The sequence below is a fragment of the Lissotriton helveticus genome, chromosome 8, assembly GCF_964261635.1.
Source record: "Lissotriton helveticus chromosome 8, aLisHel1.1, whole genome shotgun sequence".
Lineage (NCBI taxonomy): Eukaryota > Metazoa > Chordata > Amphibia > Caudata > Salamandridae > Lissotriton > Lissotriton helveticus.
Window position 1 is genome coordinate 1188852750 of NC_136069.1, and position 16413 is coordinate 1188869162.

A 16413-nucleotide genomic window follows, 5' to 3' on the forward strand; every position below is an offset into this window, starting at 1 on the left:
GTCAAGTTCACCAAACTGGAAGCTTGGACCAGGGACATACGGGTTGAGGCCCAAAATAAACACTTAAATTCCTTTTTTGATGGAAAGTTGTTAATACCTGGGGAAACCCATAAATGACTAAGCCCCATTTCACACAGGCTAATTTTCACTGAGCGAAGCCAAGGAATGCGTTCCGAGCCCCCCATAGCTTTCACCTCGGCTAGCTCCTTTGCGAAAAACTCCAAATCCTCGGATGTCCATAGGCGCCTCCACAGTGACACTACTCTAAATCTGGCCGTGTCGGTTATTGGTGGACAGCCCATGTCGTGACAGAGTGGGATCAGTGGGGATGATTGGGGCAGCCCCACCAGATTACGTAGGAACCTACACTGTATTCTATATAGACTAGTGAGGTCCTTATGGCCCCAGAGCTCTGCCCCGTAAAGTGTAGCTGTGTTGATTTTGACATCATAAATTTGGAGGGCAGGGGCTACCCTTTTTGTGATGGTTTTCTTTTGCTCGCGCAAAAGGCAGCCAGTCATTTGGGCGAGTTTTAATTGTTGGGTCTCTATTTGTGGGTCCCAAGACAGGCGAGAATCCAAGGTGACCCCCAAGTACGTCATTTTGTCGACTTGTTCCAGGTTGGCCCCGTTCAGTTGAACACTACTACGTATAGGTTTTTTCCTAGAAAAAACCATGAACTTGGTTTTCCCCACATTGATTTGGAGACCATTTTTATTACAAAATTCCTCAAAATGATTTAAGGCCTGCTGTAACCCTCCCCTGGTCTTAGACAAGAGGAGGGTATCATCGGCGAAAATCAACATTGGGAATTTCGTTCCCGCCAGGGATGGTGCATCGGTGTTGATCAACTTAAAAAATGTGACAACCTGGTCTATATAGAGTAGGAAGAGGGTAGGGGCAAGAACGCACCCCTGGCGCACTCCTCGTGATACCGGAAATGCGTCTGTGGTTTGCCCCTTGGCCCCCCATCTCACCCTCGCAAAATTGTCTTGGTGTAATCTGATGATCATTTCGACCAAGTCCCCCGGCATACCAAGGTCCCTCAATACCTGCCATAGTTTCCCCCTCGGCACTAGGTCAAAAGCCGATTTCAAATCTATGAAAGCGGCATAGATGGTACCCCCGCCAAGTAAGACGACTTTCCAGAAAATCATGCAAAGCCGTAAAACCTGGTCAATAGTACTTATGCCATATCTGAATCCCGCCTGTAGTGGAGACAGTATTCCCTCCGATTCCATCCACCCATGTACCCTTGCCAGGAGAATGCGAGCAAATACCTTCTGGAAACAATCAATTAAGCTGATCGGGCGGTAGTTCCCTGGGTTAGATTTATCACCCTTTTTATGTATTGGGAGAATCTCCGCCCCCTTCCAAGTCTGTGGGATGCGTGCACCTCTGGCTATAGCATTTGCAATGCGGGTTAAGTAGGGTACCCAGAGGCCTGTATTTGCTTTAAAAAGATCTACTGGAATTGCATCCAGTCCTGGGGCCTTCCCCCGCTTCGTTAACCCTAATGCAATCTCAGTTTCCCTTTCGGAAAAGGTCATAATCAGATTGCTAGAGAAAATGGTTTGTTGCGGGTTAAATGAGTCCGTTGGATCAGCCACATCTTGGCAAAATTGGGTGGAGTAGTGATTTATCCAAACTTCGGGGGGTACATGATTAGATGGTATGCGAAAGTCACCATCCTTTCCACATCTAATGATGTCCCAGAATTTGGTCTGGTTGTTTGATTTACTGGCGGCCAAGAGGTCCGCCCAGAAATCATCCTCCCATTCTCTCTTCGCTTCCCATTGGACTCTTTTATACCTTTGCCTGGCCGCCTTTACTGCACTCAAATCTCTAGATTTGACTGACTTAATTAAATGGCCGTGGGCCTCTCTACACTCTCTATTATACCACTTGGCTCTAGGAGCAGGTTGGATCACAGCGTTTGGCTTACAAGGTTTAGAGAGGAGAGTGTTGAGCTCTACGAAGCATTTATCATGTATGTCCATAGTCATATCTAAGTGAGTGTTACCCATGTCACCATCAAGGGACCTCAGGTTGTTAAGTGCGTTCAACACCACCTTTTCTAATTTAGCCTGTAATAATACATCATTGGTTATAGATGTCCATTTCAGTCTCCTCCGGTCATTAGATATGGTTACGACCCCCTGGCCCCTTGGAACAAGTTCCGCTGGGCTTAATAAGTCCTGCATTTTAATTGTTAGGGACAGTGGGTTGTGGTCACTTTCAGGACGCGTAACAATTTCCAAATCAAGGATTAGACACCAATGTTCCAGATTGAGGAAAATATAGTCGATACGACTCTTTCTAACGCCATTATCAAAGGTGAAATTGGCTCCTTGGTCTGATTTGGTGCGACCATTTACCGCCCTTAAACCCCAAGAGAGGCAAAAAGCGGACCAATTCAAGGCGGCCTCCGTTGCTTTGGCTGGATTTTTATTTGAGAGATCCGGAATTTTCCAGGACACATCTTCTGCGGACCCCCAATTATCCTCAGGCTGATACAGTGGCTCAAAGGTACAATTAATGTCTCCTGCTAACATTATAAAAGACCCTTTGTTCCAACCCGAAAGTAAAGTATCTAAAGCCCCTATCAGCTTGGGGCCACGGCCACCTGGAAGACCTCTAGAATATATATTGATAATCAGCATATCCTGCCCCCCTGCTTTACTCAACCGTATGGCCAGTATGTCTGGATTGTCCACTGAAATTTCAGAGACGGAATATGACCAGGCCTGTTTAACCCATATTGATAACCCCCCTGACGCCCGTCCTTTAGGACCTTTGATAGCAGGTTTAAAAAAGTTTAGGAAGCCAGCCCTAAAAAACGGGGCAGTAGCCCATGTTTCTTGCAGGAGGACGACCTGATAGTTGCCTATGAACTCCAGCCAGTCCTCAGATACCAGACGTGTCTTGACTCCAGCTACATTCCAGGACACCATCCGAGAAGTTAACATGTCCCGGACCTCTGGGACATCACTAACTGTCGGGGTGGGAGGGGGACTCGATGGAATATCCCTTTCTAGCCTGGTTTCTGCTACGATAGGAGCGGGGATCTTCTCCCCCATTTGTTCCCCCTGTGATCTAAATCTATTATGAGGCGAAGACTCCCGCTCTCTTAAGATATCCAGGGTGGGGCTAGGTGTAATGGGCATTACTTCCCCGTTCCCTCTAGCTACGGTTGGTGACAATGGCGGTGTATGTAGTCAGTCAACCCATTCCAAGTCTGAAAGTGCCTCGAAATGGTTAGAGAGTGGGGGGTAATACGGGCGGTGAGGGATTAGGTACTCTCGTGGCCTCCCCCCACGAAGGTTCCAATGATTGGAGTCCATTGGATAATTATGACGTGACTGAGGGTAGAAATAATCTAAATTTAGGGTCTGAATGTCACCTACACGGGCAAATCTAACTTTCCTCTGGATTTTTTCCACCACCCATGGGTCTCTAAAGGAGATCAGAATACAATCCCCTTCTAGATCTTTATCCCCCTTTCCTACCCAATCAACTCTCCTTACGTAGAGGATTTCGGTGGGAGAGGATGGTGGGAGTGGGCGATGTTTATTTAGCCAAAAGGTGACCTTGTTCCGTAGTTCCTCATGTGACTCTTTTGTGCCCTCTCTTAACGGTGTTACCCCGGTTAGGACGATGGTGTATTGAGCCGCTTCTGGGGGCAAATTAGCTCTCGGAGGGTGTGGTGTTTTCTTGTTAACTGGCCTATAATGTCTGTTAGGGTCGGGGGTTTTCTTCTTTTTACCTAATAAAGGGGTTGGCGCTGTGATGTTATTGGTTTGTTGTAACTGACCATTCACTATATGTTGTTTTACCGGCGCGTTGTTGGGTACCAGAAGGTGGTTGGCTTTCGACATTGCTGGACCGCTAGCTCTACTTGTAGCAAGCGATGTCGAAGCTGCAGGCTTTGCCCCCGGGTTTGACTTCTTGTTGATATGATTATTTGGTAACCCTACGGTTGGTATAGTGTCTGTCCCACCTTTTTGGTTTGCCCTCCCTCCGATATTGGGACCCCCCATCCTAGAACTAGAAGATGTAAGTTTATTCAGAAGGTCCATATTAATGTTAGCTGCCGCTTCCAGGACATCAATTTTAGCGGACAATATCCTTGTTAAATCTAGGACCGGGAGCAATAAAGATTGAAACATAGTTTCCAGTTTAGCTAGTAGGACCTCGTCACTGCTAAGGCATGTAGGACATGAATTAGATGACCCGGGGTGAACCAGTGAGGGGCAGTATACTACAGGTAGTTCGGGGGTGATCTGTGAGGGGGAATGACTAACGCTGTTCGCAGGATCTATTTTAAGATGTTTTTGTTCCTTGACACTCTGTGGGCTTGAGGCGTGTTTTCTTTTCCGAGAGGTCTGTTTAATAGTGACTGTTTGCGGGGCTGGTGCAATGATTGAAATAGGGGCCTTTGGTGGAGGAGAACCGCCCGTGCTACTCACGTCGTCCTCGGGGTCATTACTATCATCTTCAAGGCTAGATAGGATAGAATCAGTGGTCGAGTCCACAGTTACATTAGCCGTATGTGTTCTGACCCCATCCCCGTCTGCATGTACAATTGCTTCTGTTTCTAAAGTTGTAATACAGTTAAACGCTGCGTTCGTTATGGGGCTTTTTACATGGGCCAGGGCGCCTATAGAGGAGCGTTTCCCTGTAACTAAGTCCAGGGACAGTCTGTGTTCTACCTGTTCAATTTCCTTTTCTAAAATTCCCGTCGCTCTAGAAATAAATGCATCTAGGGGACCTGAAACAACACCCTTAGAAGTTTGTATGTGCACAAGGCGCTGTTTCCCCGATCTTAAAGGCATATTTCAAAAAAAAGGGATGAAGTTAATACTAAGGAATGGACCTCTAGGTAAAGCTGGGTGGGGAAGGGATATACAGGATATAAAACAAACCAGGACCCCTGGCCCAACCCAACCTTGTCCGACCACGGACGGCCACAGACGGCCCCGCCCTTGTCCCGGGCTTCTCCCGGCGCCCTCCCGCGCGCTCCCGCGCAGCGGGGTTGTTGCCTTAGCTTTATAGGATGGCTGATTACCCCGAGGGGGCGGGGCCGGCAGGGAGAGGAGCCCAGCTGTTAACGGGCGCGCGGGGACTCCTGGTCTATGGAGTCCTCCGCTCTACCCTCGCAGCCCTGCCGGTGAAGACAAGCCCCTTGTAGAGTGACAGCCGCTGTGTCTCCGCGAAGCGGGACCCGCGTAGCGGGTCCGGCGAGCAGGGGCGGCACACAGCGGTCTGAAACAGCGTTTCCCGTGTCAAAGTGCCCAGCGATGAAAGGAGGTTGATGAAATCCAAAGAGGGAAGGCTCTGCTGCCTTTTCTGTTTTCCCGGCGTTGGGGGCGGGGCCGGCAGGGAGAGGAGCCCAGCTGTTAACGGGCGCGCGGGGACTCCTGGTCTATGGAGTCCTCCGCTCTACCCTCGCAGCCCTGCCGGTGAAGACAAGCCCCTTGTAGAGTGACAGCCGCTGTGTCTCCGCGAAGCGGGACCCGCGTAGCGGGTCCGGCGAGCAGGGGCGGCACACAGCGGTCTGAAACAGCGTTTCCCGTGTCAAAGTGCCCAGCGATGAAAGGAGGTTGATGAAATCCAAAGAGGGAAGGCTCTGCTGCCTTTTCTGTTTTCCCGGCGTTGGGGGCGGGGCCGGCAGGGAGAGGAGCCCAGCTGTTAACGGGCGCGCGGGGACTCCTGGTCTATGGAGTCCTCCGCTCTACCCTCGCAGCCCTGCCGGTGAAGACAAGCCCCTTGTAGAGTGACAGCCGCTGTGTCTCCGCGAAGCGGGACCCGCGTAGCGGGTCCGGCGAGCAGGGGCGGCACACAGCGGTCTGAAACAGCGTTTCCCGTGTCAAAGTGCCCAGCGATGAAAGGAGGTTGATGAAATCCAAAGAGGGAAGGCTCTGCTGCCTTTTCTGTTTTCCCGGCGTTGGGGGCGGGGCCGGCAGGGAGAGGAGCCCAGCTGTTAACGGGCGCGCGGGGACTCCTGGTCTATGGAGTCCTCCGCTCTACCCTCGCAGCCCTGCCGGTGAAGACAAGCCCCTTGTAGAGTGACAGCCGCTGTGTCTCCGCGAAGCGGGACCCGCGTAGCGGGTCCGGCGAGCAGGGGCGGCACACAGCGGTCTGAAACAGCGTTTCCCGTGTCAAAGTGCCCAGCGATGAAAGGAGGTTGATGAAATCCAAAGAGGGAAGGCTCTGCTGCCTTTTCTGTTTTCCCGGCGTTGGGGGCTGTTCTCTTCACACTCTGCACTATGTTATTACTTTTTCTCTTGTTTTCCTTCTGTCTCCACTAGGTTGGGATCACGAAGATACTGACAATACGTATCTTTGAGCGCTAAGGCGCATGCTGACCTAACTATAGGGATGCTGGGAGTATAAGGTGTTTTTCTTTGACTCCCACGATTTTTAGATTTCACGATTTCCACGGTCGTGACGAAGCGCACAGAGGATCCATTAGGGACCAGTTATTTTGCGCGAAACATGTTGACCCCACCTCACATTTGCACCACTTTCACGGACTGAGACAGCGGGAGCATACTTATACCCCTATATAATTGCTATCTAGGATTAGCTCCATCCCCCCTTGTTTTAACTTATCTCCCGGACCCCTTAACAAAGTCGTATTGGGGATCTGGCCAGATCATTTTATCTTCACACACATACACCTTCACGAGGCCCACACACCCGCACTCACAACTGCGGAACCTCCTGACAAAAGATCTCCGATAAAGAGCTCTCTCGCGGGGCCCATGGGGGACTGCAGCGCCCCCCCCCACGAGAAGCAAATGAAGCACGACACCCATAAGGGTGTGTGAGGGCACCAATCCTAAAAGGAGGAATTCCCCCACTTATCTCTTTTTATTGGTCCCACCGATTTCAACTTTTTTCTTGGAAACACCATATCTCAACCAGAATAGGTTGCAGAGTTCGCTTTTGTTCTAGGAACAGTTACCATCCGTTGTGATTACATAAATCCAAATAGAGCCTTCATTTTGCAAACGAATGCTATCTGCTAGACTGAGACTATTCCTAAGCTGATCACCTGCATCTTACAGGTTTGAATCTGGAAAATGTATGTTTTCAATCAATTACGACCAAATATGCTGCAGCATGACATCGGCTTGCTGATTGAAGATTTTATATGGGGTTAAAAATTCATCACAAAGCGATGATACAGTGGTCTAATGAAAATACATCAGAAAAGACCCTATTTCTCATCTTCTTTACAGGCATCAGTAAAGCACAGATGGTCTAACCAGGATAATCAATACTTAAAGCCAGATCAAAAGGTGGGCATCAAGACAGTCTTCTGAGTTGTGTAAGAAGTTTTGAATCCTATATCGAAGGGCTCATTAGTTGATTATCTGAACTACCATTGGCAAGATGTTGACCATAGTATGCTACATGAATATTTACAGTGAAGCAACATGAGGTCTGTGAGAACGTGCAAGGTTAGCCCCCATTATTTTGCCTGATTTTGATGTGGTTTCAAATGTAGTACACAGGGTCTCTGCCAACCAGGACCTCTGTGCCAGTGCTCCTTTCCTAAATACAAATCCCGAATTGGTACTTCTGCCCCTGTAAGTCCCTAGTAAATGGTACTCAGTACCTAGGGTCCTGGGAGCTCAAGAGGGTCCACTGGGACCCTCCTCACTGCGACCATGCTAGTGCCCTTGCAGAGGGTATAACCCTGTGAGGGAGAAAACAAAGTCAACATGGCACCCTGCCTGGGTGCCATGCCAACCAGCACTGCCTGAAGGCATAGGCAAGTCACCCCTCTAGCAAGCTTCACCGCCCTAAGGCAGGGTGCACTATACCACAGGTGAGGGCATATCTGAAGGAGCAGATATGCCCCTACGATAGTGAGGTCCATTCCTTAATATTGTAAGAGGCAGGGAAGCCACAGAGGGTTAGAAACTTGACAACTCGAGTTCCACAGCACCATGATGGCTACGCTGAACACAGGAGTGTTTGGTACCAAAGAAACTGTATGTTCACATGTAAAACGGTGTTTTTATTTGATGTTTAATAATACTGAACATTGAAATGTAAAGAATAAACTTTTTTTTTTTTTTTTAATTACTTTGTTGTTACACTAAGTTACTTTAACTAGACACACAAAACAAGAAATGTTATATACAATTATTGCCTAGGAATTTATTTTTCGTTTTGCACTGCCCTGTTGTAGGAATTTTATTTCTACTATATCAGGGGGTCTTTGTTACCTACAAGATGGTACCAAACTACTCCTTTCAATAAATCCACACTGATGCCAGTGTGGGACTTATTGTACCATGTACCCATAGGGCACCTCAGAGTTGCCCCCTGAAAACCTACCAACCCTGGTGTGGTCTCTAACCGGCTGTAGGCAGCCTGCCACCACCAGACCTGTTTCTGGACCCCTGGGTAGAGAGCCCCTGCTCTCTGGGACCAGAGACAAAACACATCCCGGGCAGAGGTGTCACACCTCTTCCCCTAGGATGGGCCAGTTCTCGAAGAGGGAAGCTTCAAAGGCCTGCCGCCTTTGTAAGGCGACCCCGAGCCTCTGCTGCTAGCAGCAGATGGCAGCCCCTGGTTTACACCCTCACTTTGGGCCGGAAATCTTATACTTCTGCCAACCCCACCCCTAAGGTGGGGGATGCGAGGTGAAGCACACCTTTCATTCCCCGCCATCTTAAAGATAGGGAGACCCCTCCAATCAGGGCGAGGTCTTTACCCCTCCAACAGGAGGGTGGCAGAATAAAGGGTGAAGTCCCCCCCAGGTAAGATGCCTATTGGCCATACCTCCTAATCCCCTAAAAGGCCCCTAAATCTAGCATTTAGGTGGCTCTACCCGACCTAGAAACCAGATCTGCGATGACCAAACAAGAAAGAAACCCTGCAGAGAAGACTGAAGACGACAACTGCCTTGGCCCCAGCCCTACCGGCCTGTCTTCAGCTTCTGAGAACCTGCAACCAAATCTTGTATTCCTGAGACCTCTGAAAACCCTGGGAGGTCTGATGCCTTCGAAAAAGACTCCGATCTTCAGTGGCCAGCGGACCTGTCCAAGAAGAAGCAAGCTCTAAGGACCTCGGATACCGGCGGATCCACATCTCCTGCCCACTTTGCACCCAACACCCACAACCCGAGTCTGAGTGGCTCACCTGTGCAGTGACGTCTCCCCAGCAATCCTGACCTAGTGTCCAGCATATGCTGACCTCTACTGACCTCCACGACGGCACCAGCAGTGTGAATCCTGAGGCTCCTCCTGACTGTGACATGCTCCCGTAAAAAGACTCCAATGTTGAAAGGCACCCCTGCACCCGAAGCAACTTGGCCTTGGTGAGCTGAATCGACGGTGCCCGGTGACCCCCTCTATCTCTAGTTACCTCTGCTGTCATTGGTCTTACTCCTGCAACCTCTGGTGCCATGTCTGCAGCGTCTTTGCCAAATGAAGAATCCCCACTGGGAAGCTCTGGGTGTGACGTCAAAATTGCACCCTGCACCCGGCCGCCCCTGTGCTGCTGGTGATGTATATTTGGTGCTGCTTTGCGGCCCCTCCTGTGCTGGTGATATCCCCCAAAGCCTGGCCCCTGCAACCGATTTACCTACCTGTAAGCAGTGTGGCTCCGGGCACCCCCAGTCTCCATTGATAAGTATTGAGCCGCACTCCGATTTTGACCTCTTCATCCGACCGCCCTTGTACCAGTCAGTGGTAGTGCAGTTTTTGTAATCACCTGACCCCTGGCCCTTGCTGACTTTTGGCTCCAAAGACTGGGATTGTAAGTGCATTACTTACTAGTTTAACCGCAATATTGTTTTCCCCATAGGATAACATTGGACTGTGTGGACTTTTTAAAAATTACATCTATTTTTAATTAAAAACGTCCTTACCTTATTGCAAAGATCTTGGTCTTAAAATAAAATACAAACAAAGTATATTTTTCTAAAATTACTCTGGATCTCCTTCCTGCGATGTGTGTCCATTAATGATCACTGTTGTGCAATAAATGTCTTACACTACTCTGTGTTAAGCCTAAGGCTGCTCGCCTACACTACCACTATTAGAGCACTTCAGGTTTTACATTGAGCCCTGTACACTTATGGGGAAACCCTGGACTCTGTGAACGGTAGAACCACCTAGTGGCAATATCATATTATACTGAGCCAGCTTCCTACAAGGTCTGGAAAGACTTGAAAAGTAATGCTGAAAAGTGGCGACCATTTGCATAATCCTGAAAATTAGGATAGTTACTTTAGATGCATATTTCCAACACTATATAAATTAGCTTCTAAACAGGTGCCAATTTTCTGTCAAGATGTACTTATGTTTCCTGCTGTATGCTAACCATTTTACTGCGTACGAGAACAAGTTACTAATTGTTGTTTAAAGCTGTCCACATAACCGAGAATTCTACCAGTTGAAAGAGCAATTTTTTACCCGAGAGTTTTTGTAGCGTGTGCATCAATACTGAAAGGAGGGCATTGTGTTATTCAGGCAGCATTCGCAGATAGAAGACATAAGTGGCATTCGTAAAGTTACAGAAACAAGGCAGTCATTTTCTCTTGAAAGGTATAACTACGTTCAGCGAAAACGTCCAACTACTGTCAAATTCTCAGAGAATTCCAAGAGTTCTCTAGGTAAACTATGACAGTCAAAGCATTCCAAGAGAACTTGCACACAGGGAATAGTTACCAGCTGTCCAATTTAGTTTATGGAAAGTTGTCCCTATTGTGATTATCCACATTTAACTTAACTTTTGTTTCTCCTTGAGGAAATTGTTTCCCTGTGGAGAAAGACCTCACTCTATGCACCCATGAAATATGCATGCACTCCATCCCAAATCGCTTCCTGAAAATGCCTTACTCATGGCCTTGACAGGAGTAATTTTGCCAGTGGTTTCATCGTGGGGAAGTACAAGCAAAGTGGATGACATGTGCATGAAACACATCTTTGGAAAACTCACCTTTAGACTAAACAATTTGCAAATCTGGAAATTCTACCCCACTTGCAGACTTTCCTTATTCACAAATCTCATTTAGAACAGTAATATTCCACCACTCTTTATTTTCTGAATCAAGATTAGGACATTACTTTAATCAATAGGATTTTTTGCACATGTAATTTGAATATAGGTACCCTAAAAGCTTACGGAATTTGGAGATCTGGAAATGTGCAGCTTATAAACCCACCACGGTCCCGGGAAAACTAAGCTATGCAATCAGCACCCTGGAAAGAATCTCATATCAAAGATAAAAACTGAATGTAAATGTAAATCCAGAAGGGCTTATTGTAAAAGTAAGATAGGAAGGCCCACATTGCATGTACATATAAACTACAATTTAAAAAAGAGAGCCAATGATACAGTTCAAAGGAAAATGGTACCAGGCAATTTAAAAATCCTCATTTGAAAGTGCAAAATAGAGATCATGGTGCAAACAATGGGCACTAAATCAGTTATCAACTCCTTCAGTATCAATTCTTCATCAAAGTATGTTTTCAATTGGAAAATCAACTTCATAAATCATTGGGCCACATTATGTACTGTATAACGTAATTGATCTTAAATAGAAAGCTGTGTTAAATTAAATGTTTGTTTACCTGAGACCCACTTTCGAGCTGTCGCATGGCCCAATATGTGAATTTTATCAAAGGCAAATGCCATTTGGCATTAACAAGGGGCATCCACTGCAGTTGCTCAGCAACTACAGGTAAAAGCTGGAAAAAAAAAAACTTTGTTTTAATGTTGTTGCTCCCATTGTCTTCTTTCTTTCAAAAAGCCAATGCAATAGATATAATAATAGGTAAAGAAAATATGGAGCCTATTCATGTAACTCAATTACATGTTAAAAGAGCAATATTTTACTGCAGTCCTGGCAACATTGTCTACAATTACTAGTATTATATATGTTCAATAAGCACCTTTCAGTTTCCTTCAGCCCTCATCAACTTCATCTACAAAAAAAGGAGTACTGTTCCACCTCCCATTCTGCTGCATGAGGAAGGGGAAGGATTGAAGTGTAACAGTGGAAAGCAGCAGTCACCTTGGTCTACTTGGTGGAACTCTTGAAAAAGATAACAGATCAGGAAAAGGGTTTTCGAATGCTGGTGTTCATTAAAGAGTAAACTGCATAAAGGAATGGCATCTGACGAGGCTCAGGAAGAAGTAGAATTGTTAAGTCCATTAACGAGAACTTTAATATAAAAATGGAATCTATCATAACTGCTGTCAAGCTATAGAACCATAATTAGAAAGTCTAACTGAGACAGTAGGTGGTATGAGCATGTGGTATGACACATACAATGTAAGCTCAGGTCTCTAGAAGGAACAGAGTGCACACTCAATCTTCCCTCAAAGGATGGAGCAATTAATGGCTTATATGACTAAATAAACATGGAGAAACCCGATGTTAGGATGAATACACTTGACAGCATAAGGCGAAGTACCCAGGTGAGGGTTTGGGGCATCCACCCTCGAGAAACAACAAAAGAAAAAAAAGTCCATTCTCCAGCTCTTGTATTACCGTGAGGAGCCATCTGAATTTTTCCTGAAATATCACGTTTGTAGACTTCTACAAGGAAGATGAAATGAGATACTAACTACATCTTTGGAGAACTGAAAGTTACTCGAAGATCAATGGAAATAAGGGCGAAGATTCTACAGGAACCACTAGATAGAAAGAGATGTAAATTGGTGATCAGTGTCTTTTTACTGTTTCCCAATCTGAGCCTAGAAATGTTGGCTAGTGGTCCGTTAACACTAAAGAAGGGCCTGCACTCTCTGGGTGTGCTGGCATCTTTAAGTCACCTTGTAAAGCTGAATGTGGAATATCCAGCTAAACAGTTTGCTGTAATATAGGAGGAGAAAAATTAGGCCATTTTGTAGGGTGTCGGAGGTGCAGCAAACTCAGAATCGAATGGAAATGGTGAATGTAATAAAGGAACCAAACAAAAAGACTGTCAATGGTCTGTGCTGTAAATAGAGGCAGAATAGAAGGACTATGTGTCTGATACGATGTGTGTGTCACCATAACAAGGAAATGAAACCCATCAGCCCACCCATAAGGCGGAACATCATCATCTGGGATTCTCGTGGACGATGGTCTAGATAGGGAGACACACCTGTTGGTATCGTGTGTTATTCTCCGATTCTCCAGGACCACCAGTGATGGATCCAACCAAATATACCAAAGAATGGGTGGAGTGGTGTGGGATATTGATTGCAGTGAGAAAAATGTGTGATCAAAAAAACAAGAGTATAACTTAAAATTGGCTACCACGATAACAGAAAATAACGTTATTAGGGCAAAATCATGGTGTCAATGTTAAAAACAGGTGTATGACAGTTTGACATAATAACTGCCAGAAGAAGATGGTATTGCGGTCAACATGTTTCTGCCATTTCAAGGGGACACTCAAAGTCAAAAAAATGTTTTTTTATTTGGTTTGGTACTCCACTGAGGACCACAAATAATATATATAAAATGCAATTCTTACAGTTTTTTAAAAGTTCACATGTTAATACAAAGATAAAAAAGGTTTAAAAAATGTATAAAGTTTATAACAAACTAGTTCACTAGGGGGAGTTTTGCAAGCGATCAACAGTTCCTTGACGTTGGTGATACGGCATCTAAGATATATAGGAGACAGATGTTTTGCTCTCGCCGCTACTACTTTTAGATTGGGGCATATGAACAGTAGATGCTCTAAGTCCTGCTCCCCGCTGTTACATAGGTTACATATTGGTGACTCGTTTTGATGCCATTTTGATGTTAAAGTTTGGGTGGGTAGAATGCCCAACCAGAGCAGGATAATTAATCTCCTAGCGCCGTGAGTGAGATTAAAATCTATATAGTTCTGGGTTTTCTTAAATACCATTGATTCAGCAAAGTTTTTATATAAAATCTGACTGACAAAATCGCAGTGTCCAGGCGTACCCGAGCAATATTTTCTTTGCCGAGATGCTACAGCGATGAAATTCGCTATATGCAAAGGGAGCGCCCGTTATCCCGCTACCACTTACCTCTCCGTCGGTACCTCTGGCCTCGTCCTAAGCCAAGGGGGGAGGTACCGACGGGACGAAGCAGCAGGCTTTTAAACAGCGTGTTGGCGAATCGTCGCCTTGGCTTAGGACGAGGCCAGAGGTACCGACGGAGAGGTACATCTCGGCAAAGAAAATATTGCTCGGGTACGCCTGGGCACTGCGATTTTGTCAGTCAGATTTTACATCACAAGAAACTGTCGCCGCTGCATGCTGGCCTTAGTGGATACCGTTGTCTCCATCTTTCAGAACTGAATACCAGGGTTCAACTAGAGATTGTAAACATAGTGGAATAATGGCCTTGGTATCACCTTGAGAGGGAACCAACATTACCAATAATTATTTTTTCACTATTTTAGAGCGGGGCCTCCATTTTCCTGAGCAGTGGCCAGGAGAGGTGAGGTTTTCTCCCAAGAATCATTGGGTGAGTGAACTAAAGATTCTCTTACTAATATGAATACTATCTCTTTGAAGGTTGACTTTTAAGCAACATACAACATGGGGCAAGAAATATGTGTCTTATGTGTCTGTTATTTGCTTGTCTATGTGTTTGAAAATTTTCAGGAAAGAATCCAAGAGAGTCACTGAACCGGACAAAAAAACGCAGGAGACATTCCGCGTACAGTAAGATTTCCGGTATCATTTTGTTTGTGTAAATACTTTGTTTTGCTTTGCACACTTTATTGCAGTAGTGTATTTTAAGGTCCTGATGAAAGCCTGTAGGGGAGTGTCCCCTTAAAATGGCAGAAACATGTTGACCGCAATACCATCTTCTTCTGGCAGTTATTATGTCAAACTGTCATACACCTGTTTTTAACATTGACACCATGATTTTGCCCTAATAAAGTTATTTCCTGTTATCGTGGTAGCCAATTTTAAGTTATACTCTTGTTTTTTTGATCACACATTTTTCTCACTGCAATGAATATCCCACACCACTTCACCCATTCTTTGGTATATTTGGTTGGATCCATCGCTGGTGGTCCTGGAGAATCGGAGAATAACACACGATACCAACAGGTGTGTCTCCCTATCTAGACCATCGTCCACGAGAATCCCAGATGATGATGTTCCGCCTTATGGGTGGGCTGATGGGTTTCATTTCCTTGTTATGGAGACACACACATCGTATCAGACACATAGTCCTTCTAATCTGCCTCTATTTACAGCACAGACCATTGACAGTCTTTTTGTTTGGTTCTACATGAAAAATGGGGGTGTAGACTGTCTGTTTGGTCTATCAATATTGATTCCCCTTAGACCCTACCCCACCTATTTGTTACGAATGTAATAAAGGGTCTTCTCGTGGTGTTGTGTAAAGGTGGGTGAGGATGTGAGGTCAAGAGGGGTTGCTCGTGGAATTGTGAGGAATATCTATAACTGACATATTATGCTACTTGCTGGTGCCTCTATGTTTTGTTCCCTTCTCCCTTAACCCAAATCCAAGCCATAAGACCACCAGGTCAAAGGAGACAGAAATTCTGAATTTAACCGATGAGAATCTACTATGTGAAAAAAAACATGAGAAAATGGTGGCATCTTAGGCAACACGGCTAGCAGACAGATAGTGTTGTTATTTGAATTGCAAATGCATTCTGCTACAGTGACTTTTCAGTGAATCATTGCACTAAACATTTGAAATAAAAAAACAGATTTTGATAATTTCACATACAACAGCACACTTTTCCCGTAGATCACTTTTGAAGGATGACTGCAGATCTAATAATGTGTCTGCTTTTGTTTCTTCTTCAGGGCACAACTTCCTAAGTTGGTGATCTGAAATCCATTCTGTAAGACCAGCTACAAGTTCGTAGACATGAACATTTGGTGGTACCTACAGTCCGTCCAGGGAGACAAAAGCCACAACAGAATAAGAAAATTAGTAAAACAGTAGAGAAAGCAAAAGAAAAGGAATAATATATGAAGAGGGCAGGGGCTACTCTGGGAGAAAGTAACAGATGGGAGGGGAAAAAGCCAGACTAAGAAACTAGTGTAGATAAAGTTAACACAATGAGAGGGATTATTATAGCAGACAAAAAAATAAATAATATCACCACTATGTCATCTTTTCACTTATAAACGTAGTGTTTAATTTTTGCAATAAAGTAATTAAAAATATGTGACTTTATTTAGACAGGCTGAATTGTTTTTGGACAGAGCTTTCTATTGGTGCAAACCAATATCTTTAACAGTTAGCACTGAAAATAATTGAGAACATCTGAAGATTTTGCAATTTATAAGACAAAAGAGTTCAATTGTTTTTTGAACTTCTAACTCCAGAACTCACAATTCTTGTGAGGAAAATATAATTATTAAGGAGCTGGGTCTCTCTCTATATATACAGATCTCTCTCTCCGCCACATAAACTATGCC

At 45.4% G+C, this 16413-nt stretch overlaps 1 protein-coding gene across 1 annotated transcript in view; it reads right to left on the reverse strand.

Moving 5' to 3' along the window:
- The window catches only part of CCDC138 (coiled-coil domain containing 138), a 251953-nt gene that overhangs the window by 62415 nt on the left and 173125 nt on the right, over positions 1 to 16413 (reverse strand). The window contains exons 10-11 of the mRNA XM_078658125.1: positions 15713 to 15874; positions 11601 to 11717 (exon numbers count right to left, since the gene is read on the reverse strand). Of these exons, the coding sequence (XP_078514251.1) occupies positions 11601 to 11717; positions 15713 to 15874 (279 nt within the window). The remainder of the gene's footprint in view (positions 1 to 11600; positions 11718 to 15712; positions 15875 to 16413) is intronic.